At 34.9% G+C, this 26,345-nt stretch overlaps 1 protein-coding gene across 6 annotated transcripts in view; it reads left to right on the top strand.

Annotated features, from left to right (window-relative positions):
* The window catches only part of EPC1 (enhancer of polycomb homolog 1), a 105,202-nt gene that overhangs the window by 76,121 nt on the left and 2,736 nt on the right, over positions 1-26,345 (top strand). For 4 of the 6 annotated variants that reach the window (XM_027073761.2, XM_053225488.1, XM_027073759.2 and 1 more), the window contains 12 exons: positions 10,249-10,394; positions 10,782-10,988; positions 11,368-11,516; positions 12,415-12,574; positions 13,821-13,997; positions 14,079-14,168; positions 14,251-14,399; positions 16,253-16,605; positions 23,980-24,098; positions 24,179-24,265; positions 25,104-25,245; positions 25,347-25,710. In XM_027073761.2, coding sequence (XP_026929562.1) covers positions 10,249-10,394; positions 10,782-10,988; positions 11,368-11,516; positions 12,415-12,574; positions 13,821-13,997; positions 14,079-14,168; positions 14,251-14,399; positions 16,253-16,605; positions 23,980-24,098; positions 24,179-24,265; positions 25,104-25,245; positions 25,347-25,710 — 2,143 coding nt within the window. Of the gene's footprint in view, positions 1-10,248; positions 10,395-10,781; positions 10,989-11,367; positions 11,517-12,414; positions 12,575-13,820; positions 13,998-14,078; positions 14,169-14,250; positions 14,400-16,252; positions 16,606-23,979; positions 24,099-24,146; positions 24,266-25,103; positions 25,246-25,346; positions 25,711-26,345 lie in introns of those variants that run through there. The other 2 variants (XM_027073760.2, XR_008300009.1) reach the window with 2 other exon arrangements.

The raw sequence follows: 26,345 nt of genomic DNA, 5'->3' as shown, positions 1-26,345 counted from the left end.
GAGGACTTTAAGAGACAAAACAGATGACCATAAGGGAAGGGAAACAAAAATAATATAAAAACAGGCAGGGGGACAAAACAGAAGAGATTCATAAATGTGGAGAACAAACTGAAGGTTACTGGAGGGGTTGTGGGAGGGGGGATGGGCTAAATGGGTAAGGGGCACTAAGGAATCTACTCCTGAAATCATTGTTGCACTGTATGCTAACTAATTTGGATGTAAATTTAAAAAAATAAACAAGTTAATAATAAAAAAAAAGATACTCAACTATATCATCCCCACAGGATTCCATGTTGTTACTCCTTTATAGCCAAACCTAGTCCCTGGCAACTGCTAATGTGTTCTCCATCTCTGTAATCATGTTAGTTCATGAATGTAACATAAACAGAATCATGCACTGTGTGTCCAAACTTTAGAGATTGGCTTTTTTCACTTAGCATATATCCTTGGAGTTCATCCAACTTGTTTCATGTATTATAGTTCTTCCTTCTTATTGGCAAGCAGTAGTCCATAATATGTATGTACCACAATTTGTGTAGCCACTGACCCAATGAAAGACATTTGGGTAGTTTTTTTTTTTTTTTTTTTTTAATTTTTTTTTTAACGTTTATTTATTTTTGAGACAAAGACAGAGCACGAAGGGGGGAGGGTCAGAGAGAGGGAGACACAGAATCTGAAACAGGCTCCAGGCTCTGAGCTGTCAGCACAGAGCCTGACGCGGGGCTCGAACTCACGGGCCGCGAGATCATGACCTGAGCTGAAGTCGGCCGCTCAACCGACTGAGCCACCCAGGCGCCCCCCCTTTTTTTTTTTTAATTTTTTTTTAACGTTTATTTATAGTTTTCAGGTTTTGACTATTATAAATAAAGCTGCTGTGAACATTCATCTGCAGGTTTTTGTGTGAACTCCTGGGATAAATACCTATGAGTGCAGTTGCTGGGTCCATTTTTAGTTTGACAAGAACTTCCACAGTATCTCCCAGAGTATCTGTACCATGTTACATTATCAGCAGCAGTGTATGTGTGATCCAGTTTCTCCTGTATTCTTGTCAGCATTTGGGGTTATCACTTTTTTATTTTAACCATTCTAATAGGTATGCATTGATAGACCTCAATATACTTTAAATTTGTATTTCACTAAATAGCTAATATGTTAAATACCTTTTCATGTGTTTATTTGCCTTCTGTGTATCCTCTTTGATGAAATGATTGTGCTTGTGTTTGCCTGTTTTCTAAGTAGATTGTTTTAACACTGAGTTTGAGAATTGTTTTATTTATATATTCTAGACACAAAGTCTTTGTCATATATGTGATTTAGACATATTTTCTCTCAGTATATAATGTCTTTTCATTCTCTTAACTGAGTCTTGTCACAGAACAAAAGTTTTTAATTTTGATGAGATCAAATTTATCAGTTACATATAAGTATATGATCAGTTTTGAATGTGTGAGGTTTAGGTCAAGGGTTTTTTTGTTTGTTTGTTTGTGCTTTGTTTTGGTTTTATTTCTGGATGTATAATTGCTCCAGCATCATTTATTGAAGAAACCCTCCCTCCTCCATTGAATTGCTTTTGCTTCTTGGCCAAAAATTAAGCATATTGATTTGGATCTGTTTCTGGGTTCTATATTCTATTCCACTGATTTCCATTTATTTCAAGATGGTACCACTGTTTAGATTACTGCAGCTCTGTGATAACCTTTGATATCAGGAAGAGTCATTCCTTCTTTTTTTTTCTTTTTCAAAATTATTTTGGGTATTCTAGGGCCTTCAATAAGCTTGTCTGTATCCACAAAGAAACTTGATAAGATTAGATTAAACCTATAGATCACTATAGGGAGAATTGACATCTTTAATATGTTGAGTCTTCAGTCCATGACCACAGTGTGACTCTGCAAGTATTTAGTTCTTCTTTAATTTCTTTCATTGACACTTCATAATTTTCATTATACAGATCCTGTACACATTTCTTTATTATTTAAAAATAATTAATGTTTATCTACTTATTTTGAGAGAGAGAGAGAGAGAGAGAGAGCATGAGCTGGGAAGGGGCAGAGAAAGAATCCCAAGCAGGCTCCATGCTACCAGCACAGAGACTGACATGGGACTCAAACTCATGAACCGTGAGATCATGACCTGAGCCGAAATCAAGAGTCGGTGCTTAACTGAGCCACCCAGGCACCCCAGATCCTGCACACATTTCTTTAGATTTATACCTGAGTTTTATTTTCTGTGGAGCAATTGAAAATGGTATAGCATTTTTGATTGGTTTCCACTTGTTCATTGTCAGTATACAGACATGCAGGTAAAATTGTTTGTCTTATGTACTGTGGCCTTAATTGAAATTGCTTGTTCTAGGAAATGTTTGCAGATTCTTTGGAATTTTCTACATAGAAAATCACACTATAGTCTGCAAATAGAGACAGTTTTATTTTTCCTTTTCAATCTGTCTTATTTCTCTTTCTTGCATTAGTATAGTGTCTAAAACTTCAGTACTGTGTTAAACTATGTGGTGAGAGCAGGCATCCTTGCCTTATTCCTGATCTTAGAAGGAAATATTTAAGTCTTTCACCATTAAGTATTACATTACCTGCAAGTGTTTTTGTAGTTGCCTTTTATGAGATTGTCATATATGTGATTTGGAAATATTTTTTCTCAGTATATATAATGTGACTTTTCATCCTCTTAACAGAGTCTTCCAAAGAGCAAAACGTATTTTTCTGAGATCCAGTTTATTAGTTTTACTCTTATGGATCGTGATTTTTACTCCTAGTGTACTGAGAGTTTTTATCATGAATCAGTGTTGAATCAGTGTTGAATTTTGTCAAATACTTTTTCTACACCAATGGATAGCATCATTTGATTTTTCTTCTTTAGCCTGTTGATGTGATAAGTTATTGATTTTCAGATAATTGAACCATACCTGGAATAAATCCTACTTGGCTGTAGTGTATATTTTTTATACCTTGTTGGGTAGAATTTGCTAAAATTTAATTGGGGAGTTTTGCTTCTACGTTCATGAGAGATAATGTTTGTGTATGTGTGTGTGTGCCACGTGCATGTGCTCTGCCTTGTTTCTCTTTTTTTTAATCTTTTTTTTTTTTTAATGTTTATTCATTTTTGAGAGAGAGAGCATGTAAGTGGGAGGAGGGGCAGAGAGTGGACTGGGGGGGACAGGATCCAAAGGGGTCTCTGCCTGACAGCAGTGAGCCTGGTGCCGGGCTCGAACTCACAAACTGTGAGATCATAACTTAAGCTGAAGTCGCACACTCAAACAACTGAGCCACCCAGGCACCCCTGCCTTGTTTGGTTTTGGTATCAGAGTAATAGTGGCTTCATAAAACAGGTTGGAAAGTATTCTCTCTGTTTTCTGGAAGAAATTGTGTAAGATTTATGTTAATTCTTTAAAACTTGGTATTGGCTTTTAATATAATACAATAAAAATCATTATGGTGTAACTTTCTGCAAAGTTAAAATTGAATTTTGACTACAAGGTGGTCTAGTAAATTACTTATGAAGGGTACATTACCTTGAACTATATATATGGACTGGTTCATTGTAGTTCCCCTAATTCCTGTTTTGTAAAGCTCTTAAGCTAATGTTACACAAATTCTTCTTGGGAGTTGTTTGTTTTTTTTTTTTGTTTTTTTTTTAATTTTTTTTGTTTATTTTTGAGTGAGCGAGCACAAGCGGGGGAGGGGCAGAGAGAGAGAGAGGGAGACACAGAATTCAGAAGCAGGCTCCAGGCTCTGAGCTCTCAGCGTAGAGCCCGACGCAGGGCTCAAACTCACAGACTGCAAGATCATGACCTGAGCCGAAGTTGGACGCTTAACCAACTGAGGCACCCAGGTGCCCCACTTCTTGGGAGTTTTTCAGCTGATAGATAATTAGTATTCCCTAAAAAAAGCAATGGTCAAACATGTTTGAGAATGATTACATATTGTATTCCCCTATCATAATGTATAGTATCATTTTTATAGGCTCTGGGAGTCTTGTGGCTAAAAAAAAAAAAAAAAGCTAAAAAAAAAAAGCTTCTTTTAACGCACCATTTTCCAGTTGTGTGTTTGTTACATGTTCTGTTAACATTTCTTTGAACTTTAGTTTGGAAAAGTTCATCTCTGTCCTTGTCTTTGACTGGCTTAGGGAAGAAATCAGAATTTTCTCCCTTTTTTCCTAGTGGGAGCTCTGAAGGAAAAAAACCCATGCTAAAACCATTGTCCCCTTCAGACTTTAGGTACTCTGTAAGGTATTTCACTGAGTGTTGGCTACTCAGCATCTCTTGATCCAAATATCATGTAATGTTGTTTCTCTTTTGATTAGTGACCTGTAAAGTTTCTGGATTACACAGCTAGGACTCCTATTTATACTGGAAGAAAGGACAAAACAGTTCTGACCAGAATGAATAGACAGGAACAACTCTCTCTCCCCCTTCCTTTTGCACTTGGGTCTTAAGACTCTCCTGTTAATCCTGAAAGGAAACTTTTTTTTTTTTTTTTTAACCTTATTTTAGAGAGCACAAGTGTAAGCAGGGAGAGGGTCAAAGGGGGAGAGGGATGGGGGAATCTTAAAACAGGCTCCATGCTCAGGGCAGAGCCCAGTGCAGGGCTTGATCTTACTATCCTGGGATCATAACCTGAGCCAAAATCAAGAGTTGGCTACTCAACCAACTGAGCCACCCAGGCACCCCAAGGAAACCTCTTTTTAAAGAGCAATCTTAATGTACATTTATATAAGTATATATGTGTGTATTTAGGTATATATATTTATAGCTCTGTCCACTGGAAAAACCAAGAAGCAAGATTAAAGCAATGGAAAAATTAAGAATAACATGAATTATAAAGCATTGAAAAATGTAGGAATTCGTGAATCCATACTGATGATAAAATATGGTGAAGAGTTGTCTCCTGCTTTTGTAATATAAAGCCAAAAGCTGAATGGTACACTGTGAAGAGAGTGCTAGAGTTACAAAGTCATTTTGCAGTTAATCATGATCAAGATTGAATCATGTAAGAATCATCAGTGTGTTCTCAATAGAAGAGGAAATTTTGAAAAGGAGCAGAATATTTGCATGGTCTTAAGCTCTCCCTACAAATTGCTTATTACTTACAAGAGGGGGGAAAAAACAAACAGTAGTTATGCAGTGGAATAATTGGGTAATTTCTTGACTGATGAAAATTATCACTTATGAGGAACAGATGAACATTGTGTGCCTCTAGATGTGATACACTGAGAAGGACTAAGACAGTTGAGTATTGCAGTATGCCATCAGAGAGTGCATAATCTAATCACAATGGGAATAATAAGAAGAAAGGTTCTGGGGAGAGGTGTGTATTCTCAAAAATATTAGTGTGTAAAAGACAAAAACTATGGAAATGTTCCAGATTAAAGGAAGCCAAAGAGACAGTAACAAAAATAATACCTGATCCTAGACTGGTCCTGTGCTGGATCAGCTGGCAAAATTGGAATATAGGCAGGAAATTAAATTGTTGTATGAGTGTAAATTTATGAGGTTGATGACTATACTGTGATTATATAAAAGAATCTAAGGAAATACACTCTGAAGTGTTTAGCAGTAAAGAGCAATTGTGAATGTTATTTACCCTCCAGTGTCCCCCAAAATAAAGTTATGTATGCATACATCGATATAAAATAGAGAATGCATGCAAATGATAATAAAATTTAACAGGTGAATCTGGGAAAGGATATGCAGGTATCCCTTATAACTCTTTTCATTTTGCAATTTTTATAGGTGTGAATTTCTATATGAAAAGGTTTTTTTAAAATAGATCTTTGTTGAACCTACTTTCTAAAGTACCTCAGCATGGATGTATCCTGTCTTTATGCCCTGATTCTGAAAGATTGCATTTTCTCCTTCCTTTGCCTACCTCCCCATCTCCCTGCAACACTCCATCTTCCCCCATTATTCTTCTGATACTATGTTCTAACATATAAAATCCATAAAATCAACCACAGAACTTTATCAAAAAGGATTTTGTATCTGTGATTTAAATCTTTCAAATCGGGGATTCTCTATTCATTCTCCTCAAGTACATTCTGGAAGTGACTCTAAGCTCTGTTTACTTAGAAATATAAAGAAGTTGAAGACTTTGATGATCTAGCTAGCCAATGATAGCTTTGTCTTCATAGGTCTAAGGCAAAGATGTCAAATACTACCACATCATAGTAAATATCACTATTAACAATATTTTCTGCTGCTCAGCATTTATTTCAAGAACTTTGCAAGTTGATATTACCAATCATTGAGGGTTAGTGCTTGAGTTGAAACCCATTTACCATTCCTGGTCTGACAAATGTCTCCTGAACCTTGGATGGTGTGCCTTCTTTTCAATCAGGGATTACATTCTGTTTCTAATCCACAATTTGTGCCATTTGATGGACCCAAATATCCTTTCACTATTTGCCTCTTGTAGTTTTATTTTTTTATTACTATTTTTTTTTAAGTTTATTTCTTTGGAGAGAGAGAAAGAGAATGGGCGTGCACATGCAAACGGGAGAGGAGCAGAGACAGAGAGAGAGAGAGGGAGAAAGAGAATCCCAAGCAGGCTGTACACCCATCGTGGAGCCCAACGCAAGGCTCAGTTCCACAACCATGATATCATGACCTGAGCTGAAATTAAGAGTTGGACACTTAAACCAACTGAGCCACCCAGGCGCCCCTGCCTCTTATATTTTTAAAATGCTGTTTAGTGTTATGGTCTGAGCTATATATGCCCTTTGTTATATAAACATTTATATACATTTCATCTCTATTACTTGACTCTAAGCGTGAGACTGTGGTTTGTACTACTTTGTATTTCCTTTAAAAATAATCAATTTATATGTACTATTATGTTCTTCTTGCTTAGATTTCTTTACTGCATTTTCTCCTCCATCTGTGTATTTTGTTTAACCATATACATATCTGGGTTTATCCCTATCAAAATATTTTAAAAGGAGTCAGCCTCTACAATATGGCTCCTATTTTTAAGCAATTACTGGCTAGCTAGGTCTCATTTTAATTGACAACTTAATTACAAGATGCAATCCATTTGCCTGTTTCTCTATAGACCCTATTTTCTATTTTGAACAAACTCAGTAACATGGCCCAGAAAGTTTGAAGATACTCCTCTATTTTTAGGACCATGATAAATACATTATATCTTTATCAGCTGCAGTTGAGCTATCATTTGGAAGGGACAGGTTTGGCTGAAGCCAAATTACACGGTAAACATTGGCTTTGGTTTTTTTCGTCAAATGAAATCCTAAAGTGAATTTTTACATGTTAGCATTTTTCTAGGGTATTAATATTTTTTTAAAAAATGTTTATTTATTTTTTGAGACAGAGAGAGACAGAGCATAAACAGGGGAGGGTCAGAGAGAGAGGGAGACACAGAATCCGAAGCAGGCTCCAGGCTCTGAACTTGTCAGCACAGAGCCCGACACGGGGCTCGAACTCACAGACGGTGAGATCATGACCTGAGCTGAAGTCGGACACTTAACCGACTGAGCCACCCAGGCGCCCCTAATATTTTTATATCTGAACAAGATTTGGTTCTCCTTATATTTTAAGATCTTACATGTGTTTGCACCAACTATAAAAGGAAAGTTTCTTGCAGAGGCAAGAGCAGTCTGACCATCAGATACTTGTTAACTTCTGTAAAAGGCAGGAGCGCTCCTAGTATAGGGATCTTCCTTTCCAGTCTTGATTGCCTTCCTCCATATGTTAGATGAGACTTGTCATTCATGATATAATGTATGTCAAATATATTTTGGTAAGGCAATAATAAGGTGATAGTAGATGGGTTTGTTTAATTTTTGTGAATAAGTTTGGTAAGTGTGATTTGATCTGAAAAATTATTTTATAGCAGAGGATGCCAAAGTAATATATAAATGAGACCCTAAAAATACATAAAAATACCCTTAAGAAGCAGAACATTGCTGGTTGGTCTGTATCAGTTTGGCTCTTTGTATTATCAGGATCACCACTTTTTAATAGAACTTTCAGTGATGATGGAAATATTTTATAATCTGTGCTTTCAGGTATAGCACTAGCCACATGTAGCTATTTAATACTTGAAATGTGGTTAATGTGACTAAGGTACTAGATTTTTAATTTAATCTTATTAATTTAAATTGGCTAGTGACTATCCTGTTGAACAATACAGCTATGGATTGTTTTGGTTAGGGACCCAAGAAAACAAGTATTTTTAATCTAACAGTGTTTAATTTTAATCTACTTCAGAATCTCCAAAAGTTCTGTTTACATAGCAATAACAAACAAATAGATCATGGAAAGTCATTGGAGGGCCAAGGGTTATAAGAAACATGGGTGCTGAGATGATAACGTATAGAGTTGTTGTTGTTTTTTAATTTTTTAGAGAGTACTCTGAGCAAGGGAGGGGCAGAGAGAGAGGGAGTGAGAGAATCCCAAGCAGGCTTCAGGTTCAGTAGGGAGCCCAACGCAAGGCTCAATCTCAAAAACCATGAGATCATGACCTGAGCCTAAATCAAGAGTCTGACAGTGAACCAACTGAGCCACCCAGGCACCTCAGTATACAGACATATTTAATGAAGGAGTCTAAATATTTTAATTAGGAATGTTACAGAAGTGTAATGTAGGTCAAAACGGAAAATGAACAATGCTATGTAATATGTTCAATTCTACAAATATTTATTGGATTCCTATAGGCCAGGTACTATTTTAAACTTGAAGCAAGGATGTAGATTTCAGGTAGCCAAAGGACTCCCTCTTGTACTTATCACGGATATCACTAATGGATGACTACATACTTTTTCAGGGTTTTTTTCCCCACTTGAATAGAGGCAGTATCAGTATGTTTTTCAGTAGGGTACAGCAAACAGTTGGCGTACAAGATGAACATGTTTACTGTCTCTGCACTAGAGGTACAAAGATAAATAAGTCACAATGCCTCCTTTCAAGGAAATCAGTCATATTCTAATACTTATCAAGTAGATTATAAAGTATGTGTAGAAAATAGTACAAAAGAAGGGCATTGATCTAGAACAGGAATTTTTAAGATTGGTACAACAGCTTTTAGGGATATTTGAATTGCTGGTGGTTTATGAAGAATGTTATATGTTCACACAGTCTTTTTTCTGGGGAGAGGGTTCATAACTTCTAAAAAAGCAAAAAGTGACAAGGACCATTTATTAGTTGGGGGGCAGTCAAGAAGGAATTCCACAGGACTTGATGTCAGGTTGGATTTTGAAAAGATTAGTCGTTTGCAGTCATTTGCTAGGTGGGCAAGCAGAAAATAGCTAATATAAAGACATGAAATAGCATGCTGTATGAAATACATAAAATTTGAGAGGCACCTGGCTGGCTCACTCAATAGAGCACACAATTCTTGATCTCAGAGTTGTGAGTTCAGGCCCCACATCAGGTGTAGAGATTACTTAAAAAAGAAATACATGATATTTGCTACGGCAAAAAGTACTGATGAGATTGGAGAGACTCGGTCAAAAAGGACCTCAAACAGTCCTAGGGATTTGGATTCTGAGATGATGGGAAGTTAAGGAAGGGAAAGGTGTGAGACATTTTGATATCAAGCTATTTGATATTTTATTTATATTGTCAACCTAGTTTAATATTGGGAAGTATTGAAGGACATTTGATAATATAGTATAGAGCAGTGGTTCTTGGCCTTTTTTTTCTAATCCTAACAAATATAGAAATACATCACATTTCTATCACCATGACAGTGATTGTCGTAAGGAAACAAACCTTAGCAGATATGCATTCATTGAGTGAAAGCTATTACTGTTATTGGCAGTGGCTGCTAACACTTCAGCTTTAAATACCACTCCCTAAGCATTAGGTAAAGTAGTTAAATAATTTATTAGGTAGGACTTAAATATTCTAGAAACAATCTTATTTAAAGACCTTGTCCTTTTATATTATGTCAAACCATATGAAATTGCCGATATTACATCATTTTTAAGCTATAAGATTTTCATATAGTACAATACATTTGATAATCTCTTTCTGTTCTTAATGGCTTGTAGTTTATTTGCTTTTGAGGTGGGAGGAAGGGTTCACATCCATTGTCTTTTATGACTCATGTCTCTGTTAACAGTAAGGATAGTCTCCTTTCTTAAACTTTAAATGTGGGAAACATACATTTCTTATTTTGTTAGAAAATCTAGCTCTTGTTTTTATCCAGACATCTGTGAGAGGTTTTTGTCAGTGGATTCACATAGTAAATGATTGCTTATGGTTTCTTCTGTCAGCTTTTAGTTTGGATGCTGAACAGCCTGATTATGATTTGGATTCTGAAGATGAAGTATTTGTGAATAAACTGAAAAAGAAAATGGACATCTGCCCATTGCAGTTTGAGGAGATGATTGACCGTCTAGAAAAAGGCAGTGGTCAGCAGGTACAACTTCACTGTATATATAATAAGTGTGTGTTTCCATACCTATATGGAAATAGGATAATGTTGAGGTTAGGATAAGTGAGCAGACTCTGGAGTTAACAAGCATGAATTCATATCCCATATCTGCCCAGTACTAACGTGCATAATCTTGAGTGATATGTTTAAATTTCTCCATGCCTCACTTTCCCCCTCTGTAAAATAGAGATGATAAACATGATAAGATTGTTGTGAAAATTAACTAAAATAAAGCATCAGTGGCTGACATGTATAAGGCACTCCACATTTGCTGTTATTAATTATTGCTGTTTTGATTGTCATTAAAGTTGGAAGTACTTTTGAACCTTATGTATGTATTCTATGAAAATGACATAATGATTTTACATTTAGCCAGTCAGTCTGCAGGAAGCCAAGCTACTGCTAAAAGAAGATGATGAATTAATTAGAGAAGTTTATGAATACTGGATTAAAAAGAGAAAAAACTGTCGGGGGCCATCTCTTATCCCATCAGTAAAACAAGAGAAGCGAGATGGTTCCAGCACAAATGATCCTTATGTGGCTTTTAGAAGACGTACTGAAAAAATGCAGACTCGAAAAGTAAGTGAATTTGGAAAACTTCTTTCGTAATTTTTTTTTGATATAAGAAAAATTATTTATACTTACAAATATCTCAGTATCTGAAGGTGGTGTTTTAATTTGTGTTTAAATAGACTTTCTATACAAAATAATGAAAAGTATTAATTTAAAGTGAATCAACCTTAGGATTCATTACATAGCTATTAATGATATATTTTAATGTTAAACTGTTTAAAAATCCTATATATAATTGATCCTGGTGATCCATATTCCCTTTCAGTATCTTTAAAATTCTAACTAACCTATCAAATATATCTATTCTTATATGTTAGTAGTGGTGTTCAGAATGCCACTAGTTAGAAATGTTATTGACATTCAAAAAGCAACTCCATATTTGCAGAATCGCAAAAATGATGAAGCCTCTTATGAAAAAATGCTTAAGCTGCGTCGAGATCTGAGTCGGGCTGTTACTATCCTAGAGATGATAAAAAGAAGAGAAAAGAGTAAAAGGGAGCTATTGCACTTAACACTGGAAATTATGGAAAAGAGGTAAAGTATACTTTAATAGGAATACTTCAATAGGAAGTATGGTACCATTAGCATTTTATATATTGAAGTATGATACCTAAGCAGTTAACCCCAGAAATACCTTCTATTAATAAGTAGAGACTATATAAATGTGTGATATGGTATACTTTGTTTAACTTTACATGTGTTCCTCTATTTTCTTTAAAAGTGACTAGGTTCAGTAAAATTAAAATATGCCAAGTATAAGCTTATTCTTTTGTCCTTAGTTGAGTGCAAGGCTGGGAGGGAGAGAACATTTGTCAGTCCTACAGCTTTTAATTTACTCACTAGATGGTACTGATTTTTTTTTTTTTTTTAACACATACTAGGTTTTTGTTTTTTTTTTTTTACAGACAAGTGTAAAGAAGGGAGGGGAAAAGGCCCATAATCTCAACATTCAATCATTCAAGAAAGTACACAATGAAAACTTTAAGCCTCACTCCCTTATTTCTCAGTCAGTATCTCCAAAGAAAACCACTATTAAATTTCTTATAATTTGTTTCAGGAAAATTAGTTTTATAGTAAAGCACAAAGCAATTCAAATTAGCAGAAAGTTCCTCAACACCATTTTAGGCATTAATTTCAACATCTCCACCAAATCTTTCACCAAAATTGGTAAGTTATAGTTCGAGCCTTTTTTTTTTTCCCCAACAGTCATCTACTTATGGTGCCAAGATAAAGCTTTAAGCCAAAAACTAAACAGAAGAAACAAAAGGAATTATGTAATCTTTAATTTTAATAAGCATTCAGCAAATAGTCAAAGTTTAATTGTAATCTTAAGTCTAGTCAGTGTTTATAATTATGTATCAGGTATTAATAGTTATGTACAGAACTAACTTTAACTTTCTAAGCTTTTTTTAATTTTGTTTTATAATTTCAGGTATAATTTGGGTGACTACAATGGAGAGATCATGTCTGAGGTCATGGCACAGAGACAACCAATGAAACCTACCTATGCCATCCCCATCATCCCTATTACTAATAGCAGTCAATTTAAACATCAGGAAGCAATGGATGTGAAGGAGTTTAAAGCAAATAAGGTAGGGGCACCTGGGTGGCTCAGTCAGTTAAGCATCCAACTTCGGCTCAGGTCGTGATCTCACAGCTCATGAGTTCAAGCCCTGTGTCAGTCTCTGCGCTGACAGCTCAGAACTTGGAGCCTGCTTTGGATTCTGTGTCTCCTCTCTGCCTTTCCCCCACTCACCCTCTGTCTCTCTGTCCTTCAAAAATAAACATTTTAAAAAATGCAAAAAAAGAAAAAGCAAATAAGGTGATAAAAATTTTTGTGATAACAATAGCTGATAATGGAATGGTATTTTATCATTAGAGTGAAGAAAGAAAACCCATATAAATCTTACTGTGAAATATGCCACAAAGTCAGGTTGTGATTCAAGGCTAGCCTGTCGATGCAGCAGTAGGAATTGTAAAGAGAGACACCATATAGATTAACTTTTTAACAATTAACTTTTCCCAAAAAAACTGTAATTGAAACTTGATATAAATATTTAGCATATGTACATAACCATGCTACTTGTCATGACTTTTTCTTTCCAACAAGGATTATTTTTTGCCTCTAACCTTTCTTGCCTATTGAATACTTTATACTTCTAGCCTTTGCTGTTACCTGCCATACATATTTCTAAAATCACTCAGTGCATCAGCTCATTCACTCTTGCTTTTGTATTTTATCCTGCGTTTCCTCTGTTTAATGATTTCATCTCTTTATCACCTAAAACTGCTCAAATTCGCCACTCCACATAGCCTTTATTGTTCAGCTCTCAAATCCTTACTACTCTATTTTTGTGACACCTCCACATTATAACTTTATGTTCCAGTATGGTAATAGTTATCTGAGGTTTGCTTTGTGTATCTGTAAAATTATTTTCATTATTATTTTACCAAAATTGATTTGTTAATTCTTTAAAATAAAGACTAGATCCCCCTTTTTTAATTCTCTTCTGGATTTTTCGTAGAAAATTAAGAAAAAGGTACAAGAGCCAATGGTAAATACTAACTGCAGGATTTCAGAAGCTCAAGAATTTCTATTCTGTTTTAACTGAAACAAAATATTTTATGAGGTTGTGTTTAGGTTGTAGGAACATACCCATGTGTCACAGAGACCAGCCTCTAAGATTTTACAGTAAAAGATGACAAAACAAAGTCTTCTATCTCTTCTGAGTATGAATGGCTTCATTATAGCTATAAATTTCTTTTTAAAACTTACCCAAACTGTACGTTTGATGAACATGGTTTCTAGAGTTTGATTAATATATGACTTTATTGCAGCAAGATAAAGCTGATCTTATCCGACCTAAACGTAAATATGAGAAGAAGCCCAAAGTCTTACCATCGTCTGCTGCTGCTACTCCTCAACAGACGAGTCCTGCCGCACTGCCAGTCTTTAATGCTAAAGATTTAAATCAGTATGACTTTCCCAGCTCAGATGAAGAACCTCTCTCCCAGGTAAATAGGAGAAACTCTCTATGAATATAGAGGAGGGATGTAAGAAGTCACGTGTTTTGACTCACTTCATTTTATTTAAAGGTTTTGTCTGGCTCTTCAGAAGCTGAAGAAGAAAATGATCCTGATGGTCCTTTTGCTTTCCGTAGGAAAGCAGGCTGTCAGTACTATGCTGTAAGTTTCAGGTTCTCTTTTTCAATAATAAACTGTTGACCTTTAATTGACAAAATGAAATAATTTAGATTTTTTTTTTAAGCCTCACTTAGACCAAACTGGCAACTGGCCTTGGACTAGTCCTAAAGATGGAGGATTAGGGGATGTACGATATAGATACTGCTTAACTACCCTCACCGTACCCCAAAGGTGTATTGGATTTGCACGAAGACGGGTTGGGCGCGGTGGAAGGTAAGGCATTTCTGTACTCCTAGCATAGGGATATTTTAGACAGTAGGGAGTCAGATCTAGGGCTGAAAATGAGGTAATCCTTCTCAGTAGTTCATTTGTTCCCATTTGCTGTTCTTAACTGATGTTTTTACTAAAATCCTTATAGAAACTGCAAAAAGTTATTTCAGAAGTTCTGGGAGATATTAGGAGAAAGGATTGAATAGGCTAAGAATGTCATAAAACTTGGGGCACTTGGCTGGCCCAGCCAGTTAAGCATTCGACCCTTGATTTTGGCTAAGGTCATGATCCCAGGGTCATGAGATCAAGCCCCACATAGGGCTCCATGCTGAGAGTGGAGCCTGCTTAAAATTCTCTCTCTCCCTCTGCCGTTCTCTCCTGCTCACACTTTCTCTCTCTAAAATAAAATAATTAAAAATCAAACAACAACAAGAAATGTCATATAACTAGTATACTAAGTCGTTTAACTCATTAGTGAAAAGGATCCAGGATCAATGCATAACCTGACCCTGACATCCCAGTTTTTCTGGATCTAATCGCTCTTCTTTTGTTTAAACGTGATGGAACCAACCCATGTATATTCTAGATGCCTTTATGTAAGACTTTGTGTATTTGTGCAGGAGGCAAGAAGGAATTACAGAGCACATAAAAGTGCAGAAAAAGAAAATTATTCCTATGTTGGTGAAAAAAAATATATAAGGCAGAACATAATATTAAGGTGCTTTTGGGAAAAAAATCTAATGATGTAATTTATAGTGAATTATTGCTTATATATGTGTTTCTTTCATTTTTGAATCTTAATTTCAGTTTTTAATCACTTAAAACATAAGTTTAGAGTTGTCTGAGCACTGAAATATATTTTATTTAGTGCTTTTCCTCCCATTATTGTGTTGACATCAATAGTAGTCAAAATTCTCTATGTTGGCTGTATTTTGTTCTGTACTAGCATTTATCAGTGGTAGCATTTTAAGATAGAATCATTTTTATAAAGTTTATATAAATAACATAAAAGTATATCCTCTAGAGTAGTGGGTATCCAATACTTTGTCTGTAAGAAATTTTAATGAGGGGTGCCTAGGTGGCTCAGTTTGTTGAGCTTCTAACTCTACTTTGGCTCAGATCATGATCCCAAGGTCGTGGGATTGAGCCCCACAGGCTCTGCACTGAGTGTGGAGCCTACTTAAGATTTTCTTCCCCTCTCTCCCTCTCTCCCTCCCTCTCACTCGCTCTCTCTCTCTCTTCCTCCCTTATTCCCTCTGCCCTTCCCCCCTGCTTGCGCGCATGCTCTCTCTCTCTCTCAAAAACATAAAGACAAATAATTTTTAAATAAAGAAATCTTAATGATGTAAAATATCCGAAAGATCGCATACTTTTTATTGCACTTCTACCTCTCCCCTACCCCTGTCAAAAAAAAATGAAGTGTTTGCTTAATAGAGAACAGGTATTTTATAACGTATTTTGGTGCTTTGTAACGGAAATAAAAACCTTTGGTTGAAAAGCAATTTGAAAAGAAAAATATTCTCATGTTTTATCAGTAACTTATACTAGTAGACCAACTCCTAGAACTGTTGACTCTTACTGATGTAAAATGAATAGTATACGTTATTCTTTAAGGTGGAGTACTCTCTTTAATCAGATAATTGTAAAGTAAAAGAACTTGTATCAGAAGTTGAGAATTTTTTAAAACAAGAAAAGAAATTGGGAGTTTAGCCTATAGGAGCCAAATACTGAAATAATCAAATTCATAGCTTTTAAACATTTAGTCTGAGATGGCTTTGGGGGAATTAAGTGGGTCTTTTTAATATAATTTTTGAATAGCTATTTTACATATATGTTCCCTGCCTTATTTTTAATAGGGTCTTACTGGACAGAGCTCACTCAGACTATGACAGTATGTTTCGCCATCTGGATTTGGAAATGCTTTCCTCTCCACAACATTCTCCAGTCAATCAGTTTGCCAATACCTCAGAAACAAATACCTCGGACAAATCTTTCTCTAAAGACCTCAGTCAGATACTAGTCAATATCAAATCATGTAGATGGCGGCATTTTAGGCCTCGGACACCATCCCTACATGACAGTGACAATGATGAACTCTCCTGTAGAAAATTATATAGGAGTATAAATCGAACAGGAACAGCACAACCTGGGACCCAGACATGCAGTACCTCCACGCAAAGTAAAAGTAGCAGTGGTTCAGCACATTTTGGTATGTGTTTTTGTTATGATGTACATTTCTATAGAAATGTCAGGTTCATTAATTTTTTGAGTATGTGGTGTATTTAAGTTTAAAAGTCCTTTTCCCTCAAAATCATGAGAGAAAAAAAGGACTCGGTAAAGTATTCATTTGAATTCTGTTTGTACATGTGTTCTCATTTAAATAAACCCACATTACAAAGGTGAATTATTACTATTTAATATATGACATTTGTTTCCTGGGTACACTCTGTGAACCACAATTCCTGATTCAGCAATTATATTTTCAAATAATAAGAAAAGAAAATGGGCTGTTAATTGTTACTATTTTATACTTGGACACTTCTCTAGTCTTTTTTTTAAACTGTAAAAGTAGACCAGCAAGTCAGTAGATATGCAAAAGCCTTACCTAATGATAGTAATGCAGAACAATTTATAAGAGGGAAAATAATTTTTCAGAAAACAATATTTAAATATTTAAAGGATTATTTTAATTTTATAGGATTGTAATTTTGGAAACATCTCTAGATAATATCTGCTTTAGCATTATGGCCATATTGTGAAATGTGTCTAAAATAAATGCTGTCTTAAAATATTCCTAAGATTTTAGCTTTCTATTTTAAAGCATAAATCTGTGTTATACGAAGCATGTAGATTATAGAAATTCACTGTTAAAATTATGTTACCACAGATTTTTGTAAAGATAATTTAAATACACATTTTGAAGGGACTGTAAAGATATTTATTGCATCGCCCCAATTATCTGGTAAGGTACAGCCAAACCTTCTAACAAATACGAGAACGTGCTGCTTATTGTTAAAGATCTCCAGAAAAGGTTCTATAAACCAATTTACTTCGTGTCTAGAAAACAAGTACTTCTGTGAAATGGAAATCCTTAGTTCATAAGAAAAATAATCACATTTCAGAAATCAGCTAGATCATCTAAATTATTCTGAGGCCTAACAGAGTAGTATAGTTCCATTAATTTCAGAGTGTATATATATCATGGAAAGTTAATCTTCTCTGCTATTACAGTCTTAAAAATCAAAATAACTTTTCAATATGAAGGAAACATAGTGTGGGGTGTAAACATGTAATATGTTTTCCCTGATAGATTTTTAGGCTCTATAAATTCCTTGAGACTTCTTGTAGAAAATTGGCATGTTGTGTCAATCCCCATCTTCTCAGTCCTTAAATACAGAAGCTGAGGGAGTGCCTGGTGAGCTCAGTCGGTAGAGCATGAGACCTTTGATCTCTGGGTTGTTTCAGCCCCACATTGGGTGTAGAGATTACTTAGAAAAATAAAATCTTTAATAAAAAAGAATAGAGGAGTTGAATTTTATAACTATCCTAAGGATCTTTTAATGATCTTTTTTTATGTAAATTGTTTTTGCTATACTACGTAAGTAAGCATTGATATTATGAAACTTACCTGGTTTGTGTTTGCCAAAGAATATTAAAAGGTGAACTTTGAACAGTAGTAGTATTACCAAAAGTTTAGCTGAAAAAAATTTTTTAGTAACTGTGATTTTCTTTTTATCATTTCCTTGCCCATATATACAACTTTTAGAAAATGGGTTTATCAGTTTTTTGTCATTGCACTTAATTGTTTTCAATTTTCCCTTAATTTTTACTAGATCTTTTGTATACTTAGAGAATAGTTGCCTACAGATTGCTGTAGGGAAATGCTTTATTTTTTGCTATTTGTGAATACTCAAGAAACCTAAAGCTCTTTACTCAAGAAACCTAAAGCTCTTCTCTTTATGCTCTATAAAGTATATTATAGTAGAATCATATCATAAGTACATTTAACTTAAAAAATTCAACTATAGGCCCCTGGAGAAAAAATAAAATTTTAACAGTTCAAAAAGTATATAGGATTATGAATACAATTCTACTGAAAGAATATAGTCTCCAGAATTGGCCACTCTGGCAATGGCAGAAGTGAATCTGTTGTTTCTCACAGAGTGTCAGTGCCTCCTGAGGTGCCACCTTCATTCATAGGTGAAGCATCTCACCTCCATCAGTGTAATTATAATTTTAAAGATAAATTTTTTCATATAGCATGGCCCCCAGATACAAGCCAAACTATTTCATCTGGTACTCAACCACAAAAATTGATCTCATCTGATGCAAGAGGAAAAACTGCTGAGCTTATTGAAAGAGATAACATCCATCATGGCACACTCTAAAGGAATTTTCAAGGCTTAATTTTTACCATACTGACTTTGGAACTTAACTATTAGATAAGATAGGAGTCAATTGATATATACTTACTTGCCTACTGCTTAAGCCAAGTATTTTGATTTAGCCATTTTTTTCTGTCATTGTTTTAAATACCAATATTTATTCATATGTTGTGGCATAGTGATATACCCTCTGAATTGATTGTCCTTTTCCTAAATAATCACCTACAAGAGCCTATTTCTTCTCATTTTCAAATAGGAAATTCTAAATGAGGATATCAAGAGTCCATTATTTTTAGTAAAAGGTATGAGCTTTATTTAACACACCAACTTTTATAGTTTCTGGTGCTCAGAATTTTTTTGCTTGCTTCCCAGTCTTGGCCATTTTGCATAGTTGTGTGGCCAGATGGGTAACCTGGTTAGTCTGGCATTAGGTAGTCTGGTTAGTCAGGTACCAGGGTGCTTGGTCCACTGGATAACACACAGCAGAATGACACAGTGCTGAGGAACTTGGGAAGACTTAACTATATGCCTATTTAGAATTTCTAGGACTAGATCTTAGTATGTATGGCTAAATTGTGTATCTTAATCTTCAGTTAATATGTGATTTGGACAGTTTCCAAGTACGGTTTTGTTTTTTTTTTTAATCTGTAAAAGTACCTTTGAAAATTTAATGTTTGTTCAGTGACTAAGTATTCATTTGCATGCGTTTGAGTTTCGGGGATACGAGATATCAGAACTAACACCTTTCTTTCATAATTAGAAAGAACTATATAATTTTGAAAGACTGTAAGTAGAAAAGTGGTTTTGTAAACCACCATTCTATGTTCAGGATTTGAATTCCTAGTTCCCACTGAAATTTCATCAGCATTCTACAGATTAGGCTTATTTTCATAAGTTAATAGGATATATGTAGCTGGAATGATGTTCTAAGTCTCAGGATCTGTAGCTTACTTAAATTAGTGCAATTTACTTCGTAAAAATTGTAACATAAAGTTTTAAAAGGAACTCTAGTTTGAACCTTAAATATTTTTATGGTTAGATTTTATAAAATTGTAGGACCTTAATCCTTATCCAAGTGTGTTTCACAGTTCAGAATTACATCCTCAGCAGGGTCTGGAGTAGCACCCATAGTAAAATTAATAGTTCTCTCTATGCTGAAGTACAAGAATATTCACAATAAGGGGAAGCTTGGGCCACAGATAATCTCATGTTCAAGTAATTTGTGGCCCAGTGAATTCAGGTTCAGTCATGTTTGGCCATCTATGGCAATATACCATGTTTTTTTTTTCAGGTTGGATTTCTGGGTGGCTGACAAATGCTTAGGAACCGCAAAACTTTCGTTCAAGCTTGCTGACTTAGGGGATCATACTTTAATACTTTCTACAGTCATTTCATTTTATATTTATTTATTTAAAGTTACCTTTTCCTGTATTGAAATAATTTTCTGACTACTGCTAAAAGAAATTTCTAATTGAGGATTCTCTTTTAAAATAGGTGTTTGGGTTTGTTGTTGGTGGGTTTTTTTGTTTTTTGTTTTTTTGTCTTTGTTTTCACAAACAAAACGACATACATTTTGGTAATCTTAAATCTATCTTCTCAAACTGAATTTTCAAATTATTAACTTTTTTCTAAGTACCTGTCATACTCACTACTCCCACTTCGGATCATTTCAGTTGATCTGCTCCAGCTGCAGGAATGTGACTTAAAGAGCAACAGCTTGAGCTATAGGCTATTCCAGGTGCTGGGTTACCACATAATAGTTTCTTTGTCCAAGTAGACTGGTAACATTTTAGATTATTTCATCTAAATTCCTACCCCAGAGAATTATTAGCAGCTACCAAAACAACAGTGGTCATTGTAGACCTTTGCCTAAACACCTCTAAGGAGGGCACATTCAGCAGTTTTCAGGTTATTCTAGAGTTCAGAATCTTGTTTAGAAAGTTCGTCCATATATTGAACAAAAGCTGCCTCCTTAAATTTAAATCTACAGATTCCTCTTTTACCCTTAGAAGCATGCGGAATAAGTTTTCTTGCTTTCCAACATCATAGTATCCTTCAAATATTTGAAGTCTTACCATGCTTCTTCCCTCTTCTCAGCTTTTAGTCATGTCCCTCACGTGACTCCTCTCCCATACCTAGACTCCTGTCAGGTGTTCTATATATGAGGCTGTTTGTTTTTTTAAAGCACTTGAGTCACACTCTTGGGTATATAAAAAGTTTGATTATTTCTTGTAGATAGTATTAAATCTAAAACTTTTATCTATTTCTTTTCATATTTAAAATCTCGTTGGTTTGGGGATGGATTTTCCCCCTTCCACTGTTAACTATCTTTGTGACCTCAGATGAAAGTTTCTTCATCTTTAGTGTGAAGTGGTAGGAGGAAATCACCAAGGATGCCTCCTAATCTAAAAATTTGGAGTTCTGTGAAACGCTTCTGATTCTAGGTTTGGTCATCTGTTCATGAAACCATCTTGTCCATCCTTAAGTAAATTGCAAACTTGACTACCACGCCCTGTCTGGAGGTAGACATACAACCTTAACACCTTCTACCTTGATAGGGATTGTGGTCATTTTTATTTATTTACACTTAGCATTTGGTTAAACTTTGAATTAGAATGCCATCTGAAGTCTTCTCAGTTTTCTGTATAAATAACAATATAAAACCCAATTTATTTTGTATTTGCCAAATTTACTACCTTACCTTTGTCCAGGCTTTTCCTACTTATTCATATAGCCTTTAGAAGGATTAGAAATTTATTTCTCAGAAGAAATATAAAATCCTTACATCGCATGGCTGAAAAAGGCTTTAGTGATCACCTAACTTAATATTTTGGATGAACATACTGAGCCCTAAAAGTTCGGTTACTTGCCTAGGTATACTCAGATAGTTACGATAGAGCCAAGAGCTGGGAAAAAAAAAAAAAAAAAAATCAAGGTTTCTTGGCCCCTACACCTATGGTTTTTATTACCTTCACGTACAGCTTATATGTTGCTCAACATATGCATGTCTTTTATATCATTTATTTAAAATGTCTGGGGAAAATTTCGTAACTATTCCAGAGGTGTAATAATATCTAAGCAATAGATTGACAATACTGATCTAAAGTCATGATGAGTGTTAGGTGCATTTTTATTCCTAAATCTGTATCAGGAAGAAGTTAACAGTTGTTTAAAAGTGAAATTCAGAGACCAGGATTAAAATGTTAACTTACATTACCGCAAAAATATTTGGAACCTTTAGTCAAATGAATTTTCCAATTTATTATTGCTAAATTTTTTATTAAAGTGTACACAAATACAAGCAGAGTTCTGCAAAAGAATATATTCATTCATATAAATGGAGTTTTTTATATACAGGTCTCCAGTGAATGCTAAATTACTGTTTTTCTAGATATGTAATGACCTGACCTTGCAGAAATGATCCTTTCTTAAAATATTTATTGAGCATCCCCTACTAGGGAATTCAAGACTTAGGCAACTCAATCAAATTTAGGAAGTTAAAACATAAATCTGAAAAACATACTAGCAAAACTAATAAATTAAGTTGCTTTTTACGGATTTTTTTAAACCTAAAGATAAATGTTACAGTAATTATAAACCATCTTTCAGGGCAGCATTAATTTTTATAAGTTTTCTTCAAGTTTTGATTCAACACATTTCTATTGTATGGAAATGAACATTTTGACACAAAGTTACTTTATGTCCGTATTTACAGGTTATCCTATTACCAGTAAAAGTCTTCCCTGTAGTATTCAGATCTGAGAAATACAACATAGTAGGAAAAGAAACTTCTCAAGGGACAGATATCAATGAAAGTTTTTACAAGAAATTATGTTTTTGCTCTTGTAGCCTAAGCACTTAGTTCAATTCAAGTGTAAATAAAGCCTATGTAGACACTAATAACTTCTGAGGTTTTCCTAAATATTATTTCATAATTTCCTGATCCATTGAAAATATGGTAGAATTTCTACCTGAACATTTTGTAGTGGTACTAGGCAGAAAGGCTGTATCCTGGAAGATAAAGTTTCTTTATGAGTTACGAGTGAAAATTATAAAACTTGATAAAGTGAAACTGTCTTCAACTAAATTACTAAAATGCAATTAAAGACAACAGGAAATTTGGTGGACAGTGTTTTGAAAACATTAAACTTTAGATTGAGGAAATTTGCATTGCATGATTTATAGATTCCCTGGTATTCAGGGATGCATGATAACCTTTTTTGTGTTTTGAAATAATTTCTTACCCAAACACCACAGGCTTCTTAAAGAAGCCTTTAAAGTCAGATGTTGTGATTGTATGTACCCTTTTTTTTTTTTCCTTTTTTTAATTGGCAAAAAATAAGAAAAAGAAAAAGGTTTCCTTTTTAAAAACTGCACACACTTTTTTGGGGGGTAATAAATGAACATTTTTTTGTTTGTTTTTTTTAGAACTGAGCTCTCCATAGACAAACATAAGTAGCATAACACAGTGTCTTTCCTCAGACATCATTCTGTACAGTAAATCAACATAAACAACTCCGTTCTTATTGACTGGATTTTTTCCAGGTGGGTTAATTGGGTGGGGAAAATTAATTAACCTTAACATTTGGAGCCTCTTGTCTTCCTGCTAAAGGATGAGTTCTTTAAAAAATAAAATAAAAAAAGGTAATAAACCAACAACCTTATATTCCATATAGAGGGAATGTTTGTAATGGTTAAAATTAGAAAATATGTAGAACAATTAGTATTTATACACAGAACTATTAGGGATCATCTGAATGCATTGGGACAGTGATATGAGTAAACTAGAAACCAAATGGTAATTACCAGATTTCTTCTCAAGCTCCATGCCAAGTTGAATTCTAAATATATAGATGTAAAAAGCTGGATTACCTTTTTACACTGTCTAGCACAAGTGTCACAGCTTATAAAAATAATGGTTCTGAAACTTGAGAAGTGAGCATTTCTCTTTCCTATGTTGTTATAACTCAGGAAGTTTATAATTTTGTTTTTCTTTAAACTCCAGCCACTCCTGATAAATGTGGTTGTAAAAATGCTGAATTTTTCATATGGAAGTGATCTTTAGCAGGATCATCAGCCTTTGTCAAATGCTTTAATTTTACACAAAAATTTTCTTAATGCTGAAATTTGTTTTAGTATTGTAAGATATGTGTGGTATCTGTGTGTTTTTATAAAGTATTTCCTCGTTTTATGTTCAGCATTTACAGCCGAACAATACCAGCAACATCAACAGCAACTGGCACTAATGCAGAAACAGCAGCTTGCACAAATTCAGCAACAGCAAGCAAATAGTAATTCCTCCACCACCACTTCACAGGTGAGGGATTTGTCTGTCTTATGATTATCCCTCATTGTTTCCCACCAGAGTTCATCTCTAATTACCAACTGTTGTCATAGAACCTTGCATCTAACCAGCAGAAAAGTGGCTTTCGCCTGAATCTACATCATAGCCATTCTATACAGGGTTTAGAAAGAACATTACAGGTGAGTATAGAAGCTGTTGCCTCTGCTCCCTATTTTAAAAAGTAAAGCTAAAAAACATAGTTAAATGCGATCAAGACACTGTCTTCCAAGTCTGTCCTGTAGTCTGTGAATTTTCCTTGTTAGTATATGATCTCACCCAGCTCATTTTCTTAGTTATTTTAATTATTATTAAAATTTATCTTAAATTACATACTAAACCTCTTTTACTATTAAATGAAATCACTTTTAAACCTCAAGGATGATAAATGTTTGCCATTGAAACACATGTACAGCTTGAAGGCTGAAATTTGAATCTAAGCATCTTGGAGGAAAATTCATTTAAAAAAATTCAAAGGGCCTCTTAATTTCTAGGCCAAGTTATGATGTGATGTTTTGTTACTTCTGTTCTAAAAGGATAGTTATCTTCCTGTCCCAAAGATACCTTTGGAGGGGGGGGGGTGTGTGTGTGTGTGTATGTGTGTGTAAGTTAGGTAAAAGAAGCTTACATACTCATTTTTCATTATATGTATTTGCAAATCACTGAAATGTTTTACTAGCATATTTCTTGTCTGACACTTTGTGTTGGAGGTTTACTGTTTCCACATTCTAGAAGGTTTATTTTTGTAGTTGATTTGTCCATATTACATACTGTCACATGTGAAGATCAAAATTCATAATCCCTGCGTTCTTATATTGTTTGAACACTCTTCAAATTTATGACTATCAAAAGAGATGAAGATATTTCAGTGGTTTGCCACTTTGGTTTATATTCAAACTGATTTTGGTATACCTGTGTAACTTTAATGTTGATTTGAGACTAAGTGATGCTGATTAGATTTGTTTTGTATTTTCTTTTTAGGGTTTTGTTTCCAAGACTTTGGATTCTGCTAGTGCTCAATTTGCTGCTTCTGCTTTGGTGACATCAGAACAACTGATGGGATTCAAGATGAAGGATGATGTGGTGCTTGGAATTGGGGTGAATGGCGTCCTTCCAGCCTCAGGTAAGGATAAAGACATTTAAATTGTTCTGATATTTGTAACCTATATCTCTAATAAACAGCAAAGTTGTACATTGTTTAGATGCTTCTTTCTTTTTCTCTAGGAGTATACAAGGGCTTACACCTCAGTAGTACTACACCAACAGCACTTGTACATACGAGTCCATCAACGGCAGGTTCAACTTTGTTACAGCCTTCAAACATGACACAGACTTCAAGTTCCCACAGTGCACTGAGTCATCAAGTAACCGCTGCCAATTCTGCAACAACTCAGGTTCTGATTGGGAACAACATTCGATTAACTGTACCTTCATCAGTTGCCACTGTAAACTCTATTGCCCCCATAAATGCACGACATATACCTAGGACTTTAAGTGCTGTTCCATCGTCTGCCTTAAAGCTGGCTGCCGCAGCAAACTGTCAAGTTTCCAAGGTTCCATCTTCATCTTCTGTAGATTCAGTTCCAAGGTCAGTAGTTATTTTAAGCCTAAAATGTTTGAAAAATATGAGCCCTAACTTAAATCCTCTAGCAGTGCTCTCTACTTATTGGTGTTTTTTGCTCTTTCCTTATATACATTAAAAATGTATAGGGGCATCTGGGTCTCTCAGTCGGTTTAGCGTCTAAACTCTTGATAGTGGCTCAGGTCATGATCTTGAGGTCGTGGGATCCAGCCCCACATAAGGCTCTGCACTGACAGTACGGAGCCTGCTTGGGATTCTCTGCCCCTCCCCAGCACGCACACACACACATACGCGCGCTCTCTCTCTCTCCCTCTCTCTCTCAAAATAAACTTAAAAAAATGTATAGATGAGAATTCCTTATTTAGTCAAGACTTAAACAGATGATTTTTATAATTCAGTACTGTTAACAATTTGAACTAAATGGTATACTGAGTATTGCATATATGCTTTGGATGTCACCTCCTTAGTATAAATAATGTTCTTGTGTTTCTACCTTTGCATGGAGGGAGTTCTCTTTAGAATGTTTCTTTTGTTTTCTTCCGCAGCTTCTTGTGTAAAGAATTGATAGAACCCACTGTGGCTTGTATGCTAAGCTGCTGTTAATAATGTAAATAATGTAAAGGCTTACAGTATTAATGCCA

The sequence above is a fragment of the Acinonyx jubatus genome, chromosome B4, assembly GCF_027475565.1.
Source record: "Acinonyx jubatus isolate Ajub_Pintada_27869175 chromosome B4, VMU_Ajub_asm_v1.0, whole genome shotgun sequence".
NCBI classification, from domain to species: domain Eukaryota; kingdom Metazoa; phylum Chordata; class Mammalia; order Carnivora; family Felidae; genus Acinonyx; species Acinonyx jubatus.
Note: the sequence above shows the minus strand (reverse complement) of the source record. Positions and strands in the feature narration are given on the sequence as shown.